Here is a 14,950-nt window from a genome sequence, read left to right as displayed (position 1 = left end):
TATGCAAAAAATTAAGAATGTACCAAAAAGAAGCTGTCAATTAAAAATAATATATATATATATATATATATATATATATATATATATATATATATATATATATATATATATATATATATATATATATACAGGCTGCAGTTCTATTAACTTCCACAAGGTGGTGATCTCACTTATTGTTCGGGGATCGCCGAGCAGCGAGATGATACCAAACAAAGAACAGAATGGAAGCCCTACAGACAGGAAGTTCCGGGTCAGAGGTCAGTCTGGAGAAGGAGGAGAGGAGACGTTAGAGCTGGCAGAGGTAATAAGATATTATTTTCTATTTATACCGGGGAACCCCCCGTCATGTCCGTCCTCCTTCTCCATAATCACTGTGATGTCTATTTATAGTACGTCTCCAAACTAAATTTAGAACCATTTATCCAACTGTCCATCCAGAGCCTCTGATTTATAGACCTGATATATCCTAATTATATCTCCTGATTTTTCTGAGGTGTCAGGATGTCACTCTATTTCTCCAAGGAGGAGTGGGAGTATTTAGAAGGACACAAGGATCTCTACAAGGACGTCATGATAGACAATCAGCCGCCCCTCACATCACCTGGTAAGAGGAGACTTTATTGTAAAGGAGAGAGCAGTACGGAGGCTCCACCTAGATCCCCCATCATCTGATAAACACATAGAAACAATGTATTCAGGCAGTGTGTGTGTTTCCTACAGATGGATCCAGTAATGGGAACCCACCAGAGAGATGTCCCTGTCCTCTGTATTCCCGGGATTCCACACAGGAAGATCTCACCATCCCTCACCATCATCAGGTAGGTGGGACTGAGCATGAAGACCTAAAAATATATTTTCGGTATTGGGTAACATTCCTATATATATCCTATATGCCAATAAAGTTGAGATTAAAGAGGAAGAAGAAGAGACGTTGGTGAGTGGAGATCAGCAGTCTATGGAGGAGGGTTGTCCTCTGTATTCCCAGAATTCTACATGGGAATGTCACCACTATACAGAGAATGATCAGGTAGATGGGACTGGGCGAAAAACTCAAAAAATAATTCTATAAGAGGACATTTTTCTATGTCATCTCTGATCATTGGCAGCAGTGTTTCCAGGTGTTATATTTTATCATCTCTGGAATTTAGAATGAAGAACGGAAAGACATCAACGTTGAGAATAAAGAGGAAGAAGAAGAGAGGTTGGTGAGTGGAGATCGGCAGTCTATGGAGGAGGGGGAGATGATTATGGAAGGTAAACAGGAGGAACCTTCTCTACATATGGACGCAAGTAAGTCATAAACACTAAATGCAGAAAGTTCACATTCTACTTATCTAAACATAAAGCATGTAGTTACATGGATTGAAGTATACCATATGTCCACTGAGTAAAAAAAATCCAAAGTGGCAGTTGATTCAGAGGAGGACAGAAAAGCCACATAAAGTGTGTACATAATTCAGTAGGTTAAAAGAGTTCCTTCTTTGTTCTAAAAGGCAGATAATTCCCCAGATCAAAATTATACAATGATTCTTACAAATATTAGAAGGTCTTTCAGTCTGCTAGAACAAAATCCTGTGGAAGACTATGAAAGGTCCATCTCCATTCCTCAATATGACGTCATGTTCCCAACAAATGAGGAGGAGATACTGTACACCATATGAAAGGTCCATCTTCATTCCTCAATATAACGTCATGTTCCCAACAAATGAGGAGGAGATACTGTACACCATGTAAAGGCTTTATCTACAATTCCTTATCTTTATCCAACTGATGTATCCGAGACAATGTAGAACTTGAGGGCTGCATGTGACCCTGTTGTACTTATTGTGAGGCTCTTAAAAAACACAGGTCTCCGTAGTTGGAGTTTTCCTTACCTAGATGATTACTGGCACTTGATGGAACTGGCATTTGTTGGTTAAATGGTTTAATTTGTTTTTTTTCACATTTTCTTTTCACCCTTGTAGTATGTTTTCTCTCTTCTGACCATCTTGTCCAGTGTATACATATGACTTCTGAATACAAGATGTATGAGAACAGATATAACTTATATTAAATATTGCTTTCCAGCAGATGGACGGTGTTTCTGGAATATAAATACATGGGAGGGACATCTTACCATAGCTCCAGACTGTAAGGCAGAAGATACTGACATTCCACAATATTCTCCGAAAGTGAAGTCTGATTGGTTGACAAGATCCACAGATCCTTCTAATCCTGAGGAACCTTCTGATAAATCCCATACTATGACTTCAGATGTCCATCTAAGATCAATGGATCCTTCTAATACCGAGGAATCTTCTGATAAATCCCATACTATGACTTCAGATGTCCATCCAAGTTCTCACAGATCACCAGATCCATCCAATCCCCAGATATCTTCTTCAAGCCATAAGAGGGTTCACACAGGAGAGCGTTCATTGTCATGTTCAGAGTGTGGGAAATCTTTCACTACAAACAGAAACCTTCTTAGGCACCAGAGAATTCACACTGGTGAGCGCCCCTATCCATGTTCAGAGTGTGGGAAATGTTTCACTCAGAAACAACAACTTATTGTACACCAGAGAATCCACACTGGTGAGCGTCCTTTTTCATGTCCAGATTGCAAGAAAAGATTCATTCGGAAATCAGCCCTGGTTTCCCATCAACCAATTCATACAGGTGAGCGTCCTTTCTCTTGTTCAGAGTGCGGGAAATGTTTCCTTAAAAAAGAAACCCTTATTATACACCAGAGAGGTCACACAGGTGAGCGTCCTTTTTCATGTTCAGAGTGTGGGAAAAGTTTTACTCGTAAAGGACAACTTGTTCTACACCAAAAAATTCACACCGGTGAGCGTCCGTTCCCTTGTTCGGAGTGTGGGAAAGGTTTCCTTAAGAAAGAAAAACTTATTGTACACCAGAGAACTCACACAGGTGAGCGTCCTTATTCATGTTCAGAGTGCGAGAAATCTTTTGCTCAGGAAGGAGATCTTGTTGAACATCAGAGAACTCACACAGGTGAGCGTCCTTATTCGTGTTCAGAGTGCGGGAAATGCTTCATTCATAAAAGAGTCCTTGTTAAACACCAGAGAATTCACACAGGCGAGCGTCCTTTTTCATGTTCAGAGTGCGGGAAATCTTTTGCTCAGGAAGGAGTCCTTGTTAAACACCAGAGAATTCACACGGGGGAGCGTCCTTTTCCATGTTCAGAGTGCGGGATAGGTTTCATTCAGAGAGGAGACCTTCTTAAACACCAGCGTATTCACACGCGCTAGCGCGCTTTTCAGCCCGCTGGAAGCATTTCATCTGAAAGATAGTCAAAAGCAGCCTTAGCCCAGACTCCATCCAGGCCATGCCTTCCAACGCATTTTGCCCCACCCAGGAGGCTTAGTCGTGGAGGTCTTAAGCCTTTACTACAGACACTGCTGGGTTTAACCTTTATCCCTGAAAGCCTCAGATTTTCCAGGGGAGGGTGGCTGATAGGCTCAATAGTAAACTATGCCACTAAGAACCCACACCAAAAACTCCAGGTCTGGTAACTCCTTGGTCCAGGTCTGGTAACTCACAATGAGAGTACAGGCTGGGGACAAGCTTGTCTCGGCTCACTAAGTGCAAGTATGAGGAAAGGAAAACCCAGCTGTATCCGTAGCGAAAAGCAGCCTTAGCCCTGTCTCCATACAGGCAATGAAACCAACGCGTTTCGTCCCACCCACAAGGCTTGGTTATGGAGGTCTTGAGCAGCTGAGGCTTCTTTCGCTACAGATACTTTTGGGTTTAACTCTTAACCCTGCAAGCCTCAGATTTTCCAGGGGGAGCAGATAGGCCCAGTGGTATACTTTGCCACAATGAACCCACACCAAATATTGGGGGTGCCGCTCCAGGTTCGTTTCGGTCCAGGCCCGGTAACTCACGCTGAGAGTGCAGGCTGGGGAAGAGCTCGTCTCGGCTCATTAAATGCAAGCACGAGGAAAGGAAACGTCCCGGTTGCCGCACATCCAACAAAACCCAACGGTATCTGTAGTGAAAGAAACCTCAGCGTGGACTCAGCCAGGTAACGCCTACTGAAGCATTTCGCCCCAACCACGAGGCTTAGTCATGGAGATCTTGAGCATCTGAGGCTGCTTTCACCACAGATATCACTGGGTTTTGTTGGATGTGTGGCACCCGGGGCGTTTTCTTTCCCCATGCTTGCATACGATGCCACTGTATGTTTGCCATGCCTTCAATACTGTGCCACTGTGAGGTATTGAGGGCATGACAAAAATACTGATTTTTTGGGGGGGCATAATTTGATATTCTTACATCTGCAGGGCTTAAAGAAACTAAACCCTCCTATCCTTTTCAGCCAAGGTGGTGGCCATCTTAGCCTCAGTTTGATCTGCAACTGTCATAGTGCTGCACATGTGATCAGTTATGATGCCAGCCATTTGATGATTTGACAAGGGCAACCATACCAATACTCAGGCAAAAAACACAAGCAATGGCAGCAATAATGAGCAAATAAAGTGCAGGAACTTCCATTCAGGATTTCTATTTCACCAGTGGGCTTTTTTAGAGGTTTCTATAGGCCACTGAACCAGGGGTGGACTGATAACTCATGGGGCCCCCAGGCTATAGGAGATTATGGGGCCCCCAGGCCAGAGGCGGCTCTCTAATTAGGCAAAAAAGGCGGTTGCCTAAGGCCTTGCGCTCCCAGGGGCCTCACAGCCGCCTAATTTGTGCGTGGGAGAATGGGAGGAAATGTCCCCGGTCAGTGTCCCCAAGCTGGCAGGGTGAGCAGGCCGGACTAGTAAAGAATCACCGAGGAGGAGGAGGTGGAGCTGCCGGCCGCTGCTGAACCCGGAAGGAGGTAGGGGCGGACTTGGCCAGGGGACAGGGGAGGCCTCGTAAAAATGTGCTTACTCCATACCACAGCAGACAGCTGTGACACCCGCCGGCCGCCGCTACACTGTCTGGGTTATATTTGCAGCAGAGCGGTGCGACCATGCGAGTAAGCAGCTTAGTGATATGACCTGAGTCCAAACGAACCGATGCATTCACTGTCTTCCCTGTCAGAGAGGGGTGCACACTCTGCACCCCTCTCATGTACATACCACCCACCTCCATACACTCTGCACCCCTCTCATGTACATACCACCCACCTCCATACACTCTGCACCCCTCTCATGTACATACCCCCCACCTCCATACGCTCCGCACCCCTCTCATATACATACCACCCACCTCCATACACTCTGCACCCCTCTCATATACATACCACCCACCTCCATACGCTCTGCACCCCTCTCATATACATACCACCCACCTCCATACACTCTGCACCCCTCTCATATACATACCACCCACCTCCATACGCTCTGCACCCCTCTCATATACATACCACCCACCTCCATACACTCCGCACCCCTCTCATGTACATACCACCCACCTCCATACACTCTGCACCCCTCTCATGTACATACCACCCACCTCCATACACTCCGCACCCCTCTCCTGTACATACCACCCACCTCCATACACTCTGCACCCCTCTCCTGTACATACCACCCACCTCCATACACTCTGCACCCCTCTCCTGTACATACCACCCACCTCCATACACTCCGCACCCCTCTCATGTACATACCACCCACCTCCATAGAATCTGCACCCCTCTCATGTACATACCACCCACCTCCATACACTCCGCACCCCTCTCTTGTACATACCACCCACCTCCATACACTCCGCACCCCTCTCATGTACATACCACCCACCTCCATACAATCTGCACCCCTCTCATGTACATACCACCCACCTCCATACACTCCGCACCCCTCTCATGTACATACCACCCACCTCCATACACTCCGCACCCCTCTCATGTACATACCACCCACCTCCATACACTCCGCACCTCTCTCATGTACATACCACCCACCTCCATACACTCCGCACCCCTCTCATGTACATACCACCCACCTCCATACACTCCGCACCCCTCTCATGTACATACCACCCACCTCCATACACTCTGCACCCCTCTCATGTACATACCACCCACCTCCATACACTCCGCACCCCTCTCATGTACATACCACCCACCTCCATACACTCTGCACCCCTCTCTTGTACATACCACCCACCTCCATACACTCCGCACCCCTCTCATGTACATACCACCCACCTCCATACACTCCGCACCCCTCTCCTGTACATACCACCCACCTCCATACACTCCGCACCCCTCTCATGTACATACCACCCACCTCCATACACTCTGCACCCCTCTCCTGTACATACCACCCACCTCCATACACTCCGCACCCCTCTCATGTACATACCACCCACCTCCATACACTCTGCACCCCTCTCCTGTACATACCACCCACCTCCATACACTCTGCACCCCTCTCATGTACATACCACCCACCTCCATACAATCTGCACCCCTCTCATGTACATACCACCCACCTCCATACACTCCGCACCCCTCTCATGTACATACCACCCACCTCCATACACGCTGCACCCCTATGCACTGCAGATGAATGAACAGGAGACAGAGGCTCCTGTTAATTCATAAACTAAAGCATAGTAAACACAGTTTACTGTGCTTTAGTTATGAATGAACACAGTAAGTGATCAGTACCGATCACTCACTGTGTTCTTTTAGTAAAGATAGGGGCTGGTAAATGACATTTACAAGCCCCTTTTTTCCCGCCTCCATCCTGAATATCCCCCCAAGGCAGTCAGCGGGAGAGCAGAGGAGGGAAGTCGGCAGCGCTGGGGGGGGGCACACCGTTATTTTTTATCGCTTGAATTATTTTTCCCATTATGGGCGTGAGTGGGGCCTCATGTCCAAGTTTTGCCTAAGGCCTTACAAAGCCTAGAGCCGCCTCTGCCCCAGGCAATCAGAGATTATGGGGCCACACAGTATACACACACACAGTATACAATCACACAGTATACACATACATATACACACAGTATACACAGACAGATGTAAAAAAAACAGATTTATACATACTGTCCCTGGTTTTACTGAGGCTGGCAACCCTGATGGGGCCCCCTAGTGGCCCAGGGCTCTCGGGCAGTGCCCGAGTCGCTCAATGGTCAGTCCGCCCCTGCACTGAACCCATTTCACCAATGGGCATTTCTAGAGGTTGCTGTAGGCCGCTGAACCCATTTTGCCTATGGACTTTTCTGTAGGTTGCTATGGGCTGCTAAATCTATTTCACCTATGGACTTTTTTGTAGGTTGCTTTAGGCCAGGGGTCTCCAAACTTTCTAAACAAAGGGCAAGTTTACTGTCCTTTAGGCTTTAGGGGGGCCAGACTGTGGTGGGTAGAAAATGCCCCGGTGTCAGTGGGAGAAACCAATGCTCCATTCTTGGTATCAGTAGGAGGAATAGTGCCCCGTCATTGGTATCAGTAAGAGGAAAAGTGCCTCATCATTAGCATCAGTGAGAGGAATAGTGCCCCATTGATGGTATCATTGGGAGGAATAGGGCACCATCGATGGTGTCTGTCGAAGAAATAGTGCCCCATTAATGGTGTCAGTGAGATGAATAGTACCCCATTGATGGTGTCAGTGGGAGGAATAGTGTCCCAAGTGCCAGTTAAAGGCAAAGGGCCACATATGACTGCTCTAGGCTGCTAAACCCATTTCACCAATGAACTGTTCTAGAGGTTGCTGTAGGCTGCTAAACCCATTCTCCAAAGGACATTTCTGTAGGTTTCCGTAGGCTGCTGAACCCATTTCACCAATGGACTGTTCTAGAGGCTGCCGTAGGCTGCTGAACCCATTTCACCAATGGACTGTTCTAGCGGTTGCCGTAGGCTGCTGAACCCATTTCACCAAAAAACTTTCCCGTAGGTTGCTGTAGGCTGCTAAACCCATTTCTCCAAAGAACATTTCTGTAGGTTTCCGTAGGCTGCTGAACCCATTTCACCAATGGACTTTCTGAAGGTTGCTATAGGCTGCTGAACCCATTTCCCCAATGGACCTTTTAAAGTTTGATATAGGCAACTCTAACAATTTCACCAGAGATGCCCACAGAAAAACTCTGGGCACCACATACATAGACCGTATCACAAAAGAGGAAATCTCGAAGTGCTGTGGTATACAGAAGCTAAAAGATCGGAGGGTACCCAGACCACCACCTACCTAAAATTGCAATGTGCTGGATGCCACCACACAAGGAAGAACACCAACAACCTGGTGGTCCACCTTTAAAACAATCTTGAGAGCCATCAAGGTCCCATGGGACGAGGCTGAAAGGGACAGAATTCGATGGAAACCACTCACTGCCCAATGCCCCAAATTGCGCAAGAGGAACTAAGTCTAAGTATAGGCTGCTGCGCATCGCTGCTTTTCTTTTACTGAAGAAACTGTTTTTTTATTGGTCACGCTAATGTATAATTCCTGAAATCGCTATATATTTTTCACCTAAGATTCACACATTTTTCAAACGAATAATTATTCTTATTAAAGAGGATTCATATAGCACTAACTGTCTGTACAATATAAAAGGAAGACAATTTATTTACAATACAATTCAAAAGAAAAGAGCTAGGAGCCCTGCACTTGAGAGCTTACAATCTAAAGGGAAAGGGAAGTGATACAAAGGGTAATCACTGTGGAGGGAGATGAGTTAATCGAGAAAGTAAAAGTTCAATTGTTAGGTGGAGGTGGGATAGGCTTTCCTGAAGAGATACGTTTTCAGGGATCCCCTAAAGGCGGAGTAGACGATAGCTGGAGAGGTTGGGGGCTAGGGTGTTCCAGAGGATGGGAGAAGTCCTAGAGAAGAACACAGGAGGAGATGACAAGGGAGTTAGAGAGCAGGAGATCTTGGGAGGAGCAAAGTGGATGTTTAGGGTGATATTTGTGAGTTGTAAATGAATAATATTAAAGTGGAACTAAACCCATCCATTTAACGGTTGCAAAAAATGTCCCGGGAAGTGCCAGGAATGCTAACTGTCACATTGGTTGTTCTCTCAACCATATGTCAAACCATCAAATGTCTGGTGTCATAACTGATCACATAGGTAGCACCATGGTGGTAGTTGAAGATCAAAGGCCAAGATGGCGGCTTCCTTGGCTGAAAACGATAGGAGGGTTTAGTTCTGCTTCAATTATGTTTAAAAATGTGTGAATTGTTGGTGTAAGTTGGGTGAAAACATTGATAAATAGACCCCTAAAGCTTCATTTTTATTGTATGTTATTCATTTCTCATGAGTTTTTTAAATAAACAAGAAAGCCCCGTACTTTACAATATTTTGTTCTCAGTCCTTTTTATTTTTAGCAATGATCGGAATTCTTACAGTGCCTTGAAAAAGTATTTGGCTCCATCCATCTTCCCATCAACTCTGACCAGCTTCACTGTCCCTGCTGAAGAAAAGCATCCCCACCACATGATGCTGCCACCACCATGTTTCACGGTGGGGATGGTGTGTTCAGGGTGATGTGCAGTGTTAGTTTTCCTCCACACACAGCGTTTTGCTTTTAGGCCAAAAAGTTCAGTTTTGGTCTCATCTGACCAGAGCACCCTCTTCCACATGTTTACTGTGTCCCCCACATGGCTTCTCACAAACTGCAAACAGGACTTCTTATGACTTTCTTTCAACAATGTCTTTCATCTTGTCACTCTTCCATAAAGGTCAGATTTGTGGAGAGCACGACTAATAGTTGTCCTGTGGACAGATTCTCCCACCTGAGCTGTGGATCTCTGCAGCTCCTCCAGAGTTACCATGGACCTCTTGGTTCTTCTGTGATTAAAGCGCTCCTTGCCCGGCCGGTCAGTTTAGGTGGACGGCCATGTCTTGGTAGATTTGCAGTTGTGCCATACTCTTTCCATTTTCCGATGATGGATTGAACAGAGCTCCGTGAGATGTTTTAAAGCTTGGGATATTTTTTTTATAACCTAACCCTGCTTTAAACTTCTCCACAACTTTATCCCTGACCTGTCTGGTGGGTTCCTTGGCCTCCATGATGCTGTTTGTTCATTAAGGTTCTCTAACAAACCTCTGAGGGCTTCAGAGAAGAGCTGTATTTATACTGAGATTAAATTACACACAGGTGGACTCTATTTACTAATTAGATGACTTCTGAAGGCAATTTTTTCCACCAGATTTTGGTTAGGGGTATCGGAGTAAAGGGGGCTGAATACAAATGCATGCCACACTTTTCAGATATTTATTTGCAAAAAATTTGGAAAAACATTTATCATTTTCCTTCCACTTCACAACTATGTGCCGCTTTGTGTTGGTCTATCACATAAAATCCCAATAAAATACATTTACGTTTTTGGTTGTAACATGACAAAATGTGGAAAATGTCAAGGGGTATGAATACTTTTTCAAGGAACTGTATACGATTGGAATGCGATCAGTTCATAGAGATTCACCCATTGGTGTTTTATTAATGAGATGGAGAGTCCAGAAGGTCCAGTTCTGCACAGGTGACAGTGGAAGTATACATGGAGCCACTACAAATGCCATTTATAATATTCCAGTTGCTGCCATCTTGACTGTCCTTCTCGTGATCACATTCATAGGCTCCTTCATTTTATAGTCATTATCCGTGGTTATAAACCAAAAAGTAGGAAAAGTACACCTTGACTACCAACCTCTTTACAAGAAAACAAATAAGAACTAAATAAAATATATGACCCCTCCGAATAAAAATGTAAAAGAAAACATATTATTCTTTATAAATGAAAAAAAATTAAAACCATATACATTGTAAAAATTTTGGCCAAGAATAAATTGTAAACACTGTAGATATGTGCGATTGGGTTTGTCCAGAGTCGTTTTTCAGAGGAAAATGTTTTTGTATTTGTGTTCATGTCTAAATTTCCAAATGGACATAGAAACAAATGGTAATGAATCCCCAAAAAGTTCTAATGAGTGCATTTGTTTCATTGGAATGACGCTCATTTCCCCACTGTCAGCAGAATGTGAGCAAAACACCGGGGGTGAGGGGGTACCAGACCCTTCAGGTTTGGTATAGATTTTGAGAAGAACCCCAACACCAAAATGTGTGAAAAGAATGGCGTTGGGGTCCCCCCCCAAAAAATCTATAACAGACCATTTGTCCAAGCATGCAGGACATTCCCTGTCCTGCATGCTTGGATAAAGGGTCTGGTATGGATTTTGGGGGGAACCCCATGCCATTTTTAAAAAAAGGAGGGCGTGGGCTTCCCCTTAAAATACAGTATCTCCCAAAACTATCTTTTCATGTGACAACACTGAAGAAATGACACTTGTCTACAATGTAAAGTAGTGAGTGTACAGCTTGTATAACAGTGTAAATTTGCTGTCCCCTCAAAATAACTCAACACACAGCCATTGATGTCTAAACCGCAGGCAACAAAAAAGAGTACACACCTAAGAGAAAATGTCCAAATTGGGCCCAATTAGCCATTTTCCCTCCCCGGTGTCATGTGACTCGTTAGTGTGACAAGGTCTCAGGTGTGAATGGGGAGCAGGTGTGCTAAATTTGGTGTTATTGCTCTCACTCTCTCATACTGGTCACTGGAAGTTCTACATGGCACCTCATGGCAACGAACTCCCTGAGGATCTGAAAAAAATAAGAATTGTTGCTCTACATGAAGATGGCCTAGGCTATAAGAAGATTGCCAAGACCCTGAAACTGAGTTGCAGCACAGTGGCCAAGACCATACAGCGGTATAACAGGACAGGTTCCACTCAGAACAGGCCTCGCCATGGTCCACCAAAGAAGTTGAGGTCACGTGCTCAGCGTCATATCCAGAGGTTGTCTTTGGGAAATAGACGTATGAAAGCTGTCAGCATTGCTGCAGAGGTTGAAGGGGTGGGGGGTCAGCCTGTCAGTGCTCAGACCATACGCCGCACACTGCATCAAATTGGTCTGCATGGCTGTCGTCCCAGAAGGAAGCCTCTTCTAAAGATGATGCACAAGAAAGCCTGCAAAGTTTGCTGAAGACAAGCAGACTAAGGGTATGGATTACTGGAACCATGTCCTTGTGGTCTGATGAGCCCAAGATAAACGTATTTGGTTCAGACGATGTCAAGCATGTGTGGAGGCAAACAGGTGAGGAGTACAAAGACAAGTGTGTGTTGCCTATAGCCAAGCATGATGGTGGGAGTGTCATGGTCTGGGGCTGCATGAGTGCTGCCGGCACTGGGGAGCTACAGATCATTGAGGGAACCATGAATACCAACATGTACTGTGACATACTAAAGCAGAGCATGATCCCCTCCCTTCAGAGACTGGGCTGCAGGGTAGTATTCCAACATGATAACCACCCCAAACACACCTCCAAGACAACCACTGCCTTGCTAAAGAAGCTGAGGGTAAAGGTGATGGACTGGCCAAGCATGTCTCCAGACCTAAACCCTATTGAGCATCTGTGGGGCATCCTCAAACGGAAGGTGGAGGAACGCAAGGTCTCCAACATCCACCAGGTCCGTGATGTCATCATGGAGGAGTGGAAGAGGACTCCAGTGGCAACCTGTGAAGCTCTGGTGACCTCCATGCCCAAGAGGGTTAAGGCAGTGCTGGAAAATAATGGTGGCCACACAAAATATTTTCACTTAGGGGTGTACTCACTTTTGTTGCCAGAGGTTTAGCCATTAATGGCTGTGTGTTGAGTTATTTTGAGGGGGCAGCAAATTTACACTGTTATACAAGCTGTACACTCACTACTTTACATTGTAGACAAGTGTCATTTCTTCAGTGTTGTCACATGAAAAGATAGAAGAAAATATTTACAGAAATGTGAGGGGTGTACTCAATTTTGTGAGATACTGTACATACTAGAGCAAAGGGTCTGGTATGGAGTTTGGGGAGGACCCCATGCCATTTGTTTCACACCTCTTGGTGTTGGGGTTCCTCCCCCCTCCTGAACCATACCAGGCCACGTGCCCTCAACATGGGGAGGTGCTTTGGGGAAGGGGGGCCCCCCCAAAGCACCTTGTCCCCAAAATGACGAGAACAGAGGCCCTACCCCACAACCTTGGCCCAGTGGTTGTGGGGGTAACTCATCAGAATCTGTAAGCCCCCTTTAAACACCCCCCCCCCTTGTGTATGAGTATGAGAAAAAAATGTGCAAAGTGAAAGACAAAAAAACAGACAGTTTTCGACGGTTCTTTATTCAAAAGACCCCCAAAAAATAAATGTCCCTCCAACGTCAATCACGATGAACGCCGACCCGTACGAAAAAAAAAACACAACCCGCCACCTGCCAAACACAACCGGTCCCGTTTCCCGTCACTCGCCGAATGCCAGGTAAACATGGGTGTTCCCGGGTGGGGGAATCCCGCCGTCGGCAGATGAGTTATGGTCGTTAAGGACGCAGCGGTCACCCGCTCCTAAACAACCATAACTTTTCACAATGAATTCGGGTCCATCTGAAGTTCTACCAGGTGGGTTAGAAAACTTTTCCACCCAGTATAACGAATATACGAAACAAATCCCGAAGACATTAAACCATTTACGAAACGGACTGACACAACAAAAACGAACAAACAAAATTATCAACCCAACAAATACATTTTGAAATTAAACAAAGCAAAGTTTCCCGGCGCGCTCATGTCTAATACACAGGTACCTCTACTGCCATGTTACTGTATATTGGAAATGATATCACAAGTATTAATAAAGGTCTGGTGAGGAGTCCTCTTGTAGTGCGACATCCATATAAAATATCCAATTGGGAAAACTAGTAAGTGGTTCTCTAGGAGGTGGACAACATCAGCCAGTCACACGGCACAAAAGGATTGCCTGAATTAAAGTAAATTCCCATGGGCAATGCAATGGCTCCGTCCTTCCAAAAACAGATGAAAAGTGACCAGGCTGTCTGGATATAATAGAGATATACACGATATTGTCAAAAGTATTGGGACACCAGTCTTTACACACACATGAACTTTAATGGCATCCCAGTCTTAGTCCGTAGGGTTCAATATTGAGTTGGCCCACCCTTTGCAGCTATAACAGCTTCAACTCTTCTGGAAAGGCTGTCCAAAAGGTTTAGGAGTGTGTCTATGGGAAGGTTTGACCATTCCTCTAGAAGCTCATTTGTGAGGCCAGGCATTGATGTTGGATGAGAAGGCCTGGCTCGCTTTTTCCGCTCTAATTCATCCAAAAGGTGTTCTATCGGTGTTGAGATCAGGACTCTGTGTAGGCCAGTCAAGTTCCTCCACCCCAAACTCGCTCACCCATGTCTTTATAGACCTTGCTTTGTGCTCTGGTCCAAATCATTTGGTGGAGGGGGGATTATGATGTGGGGCTGTTTTTCAGAGGTTGGGCTTGGCCCTTAGTTGCAATGAAGAAAGGCGTCAGCTTACCAAGACATTTTGGACAATTTCATGCTCCCAACTTTGTGGGAACAGTTTGGGGATGGCCCCTTGCTGTTCCAACATGACTGTGCACCAGTGCACAAAGCAAGATCCATAAAGACATAGATGAGCGAGTTTTGGGTGGAGGAACTTGACTAGCCTGCACAGAGTCCTGACCTTAACCCGATAGAACACCTTTGGGATGAATTAGAGCGGAGACTGCGAGCCAGGCCTTCTCGTCCAACATCAGTGCCTGACCTCACAAATGCGCTTCTGGAAGAATAGTCAAACATCCCCATAGACACACTCATAAACCTTGTAGACGGCCTTCCCAGAAGAGTTGAAGCTGTTATAGCTGCAAAGGGTGGGCCCACTCAATATTGAACCCTACGGAGTAGTAAAGGCAAAAACAGTTCACAACAAACCCAATGGGAGAAGGCCCAACCAGGAACACTCACGAGTGCCAACCACGTGTAGACCCTGTGACGGAATCCGGAAACCCTGTTTGGGTATCCCCACCAAGAAGCTGCTTCCCAAGCTCTGGAACACTTGATTAGTGAATCTGGCTATAGTTACCCCAATAACTAGGCAACACCAGTTTTGGAGTAAACAGAATAAGAACTGTTTATTTGAAATCTTACAGAGAATTTATACACAGGAGGACACCCCCCC

At 45.6% G+C, this 14,950-nt stretch overlaps 1 protein-coding gene across 1 annotated transcript in view; it reads left to right on the top strand.

Moving 5' to 3' along the window:
• Positions 1-217: 217 nt before the first annotated feature.
• LOC141105167 (uncharacterized) overlaps positions 218-14,950 on the top strand; it is a 23,505-nt gene continuing 8,772 nt past the window's right edge. Inside the window, exons 1-5 of the mRNA XM_073595058.1 lie at positions 218-301; positions 494-604; positions 721-818; positions 1,149-1,290; positions 2,068-3,198. Of these exons, the coding sequence (XP_073451159.1) occupies positions 502-604; positions 721-818; positions 1,149-1,290; positions 2,068-3,198 (1,474 nt within the window). The 5' untranslated portion in view covers positions 218-301; positions 494-501. The remainder of the gene's footprint in view (positions 302-493; positions 605-720; positions 819-1,148; positions 1,291-2,067; positions 3,199-14,950) is intronic.

This window comes from Aquarana catesbeiana, linkage group LG08, assembly GCF_042186555.1.
Source record: "Aquarana catesbeiana isolate 2022-GZ linkage group LG08, ASM4218655v1, whole genome shotgun sequence".
Lineage (NCBI taxonomy): Eukaryota > Metazoa > Chordata > Amphibia > Anura > Ranidae > Aquarana > Aquarana catesbeiana.
This window is presented reverse-complemented; position numbering and strand designations above follow the sequence as displayed.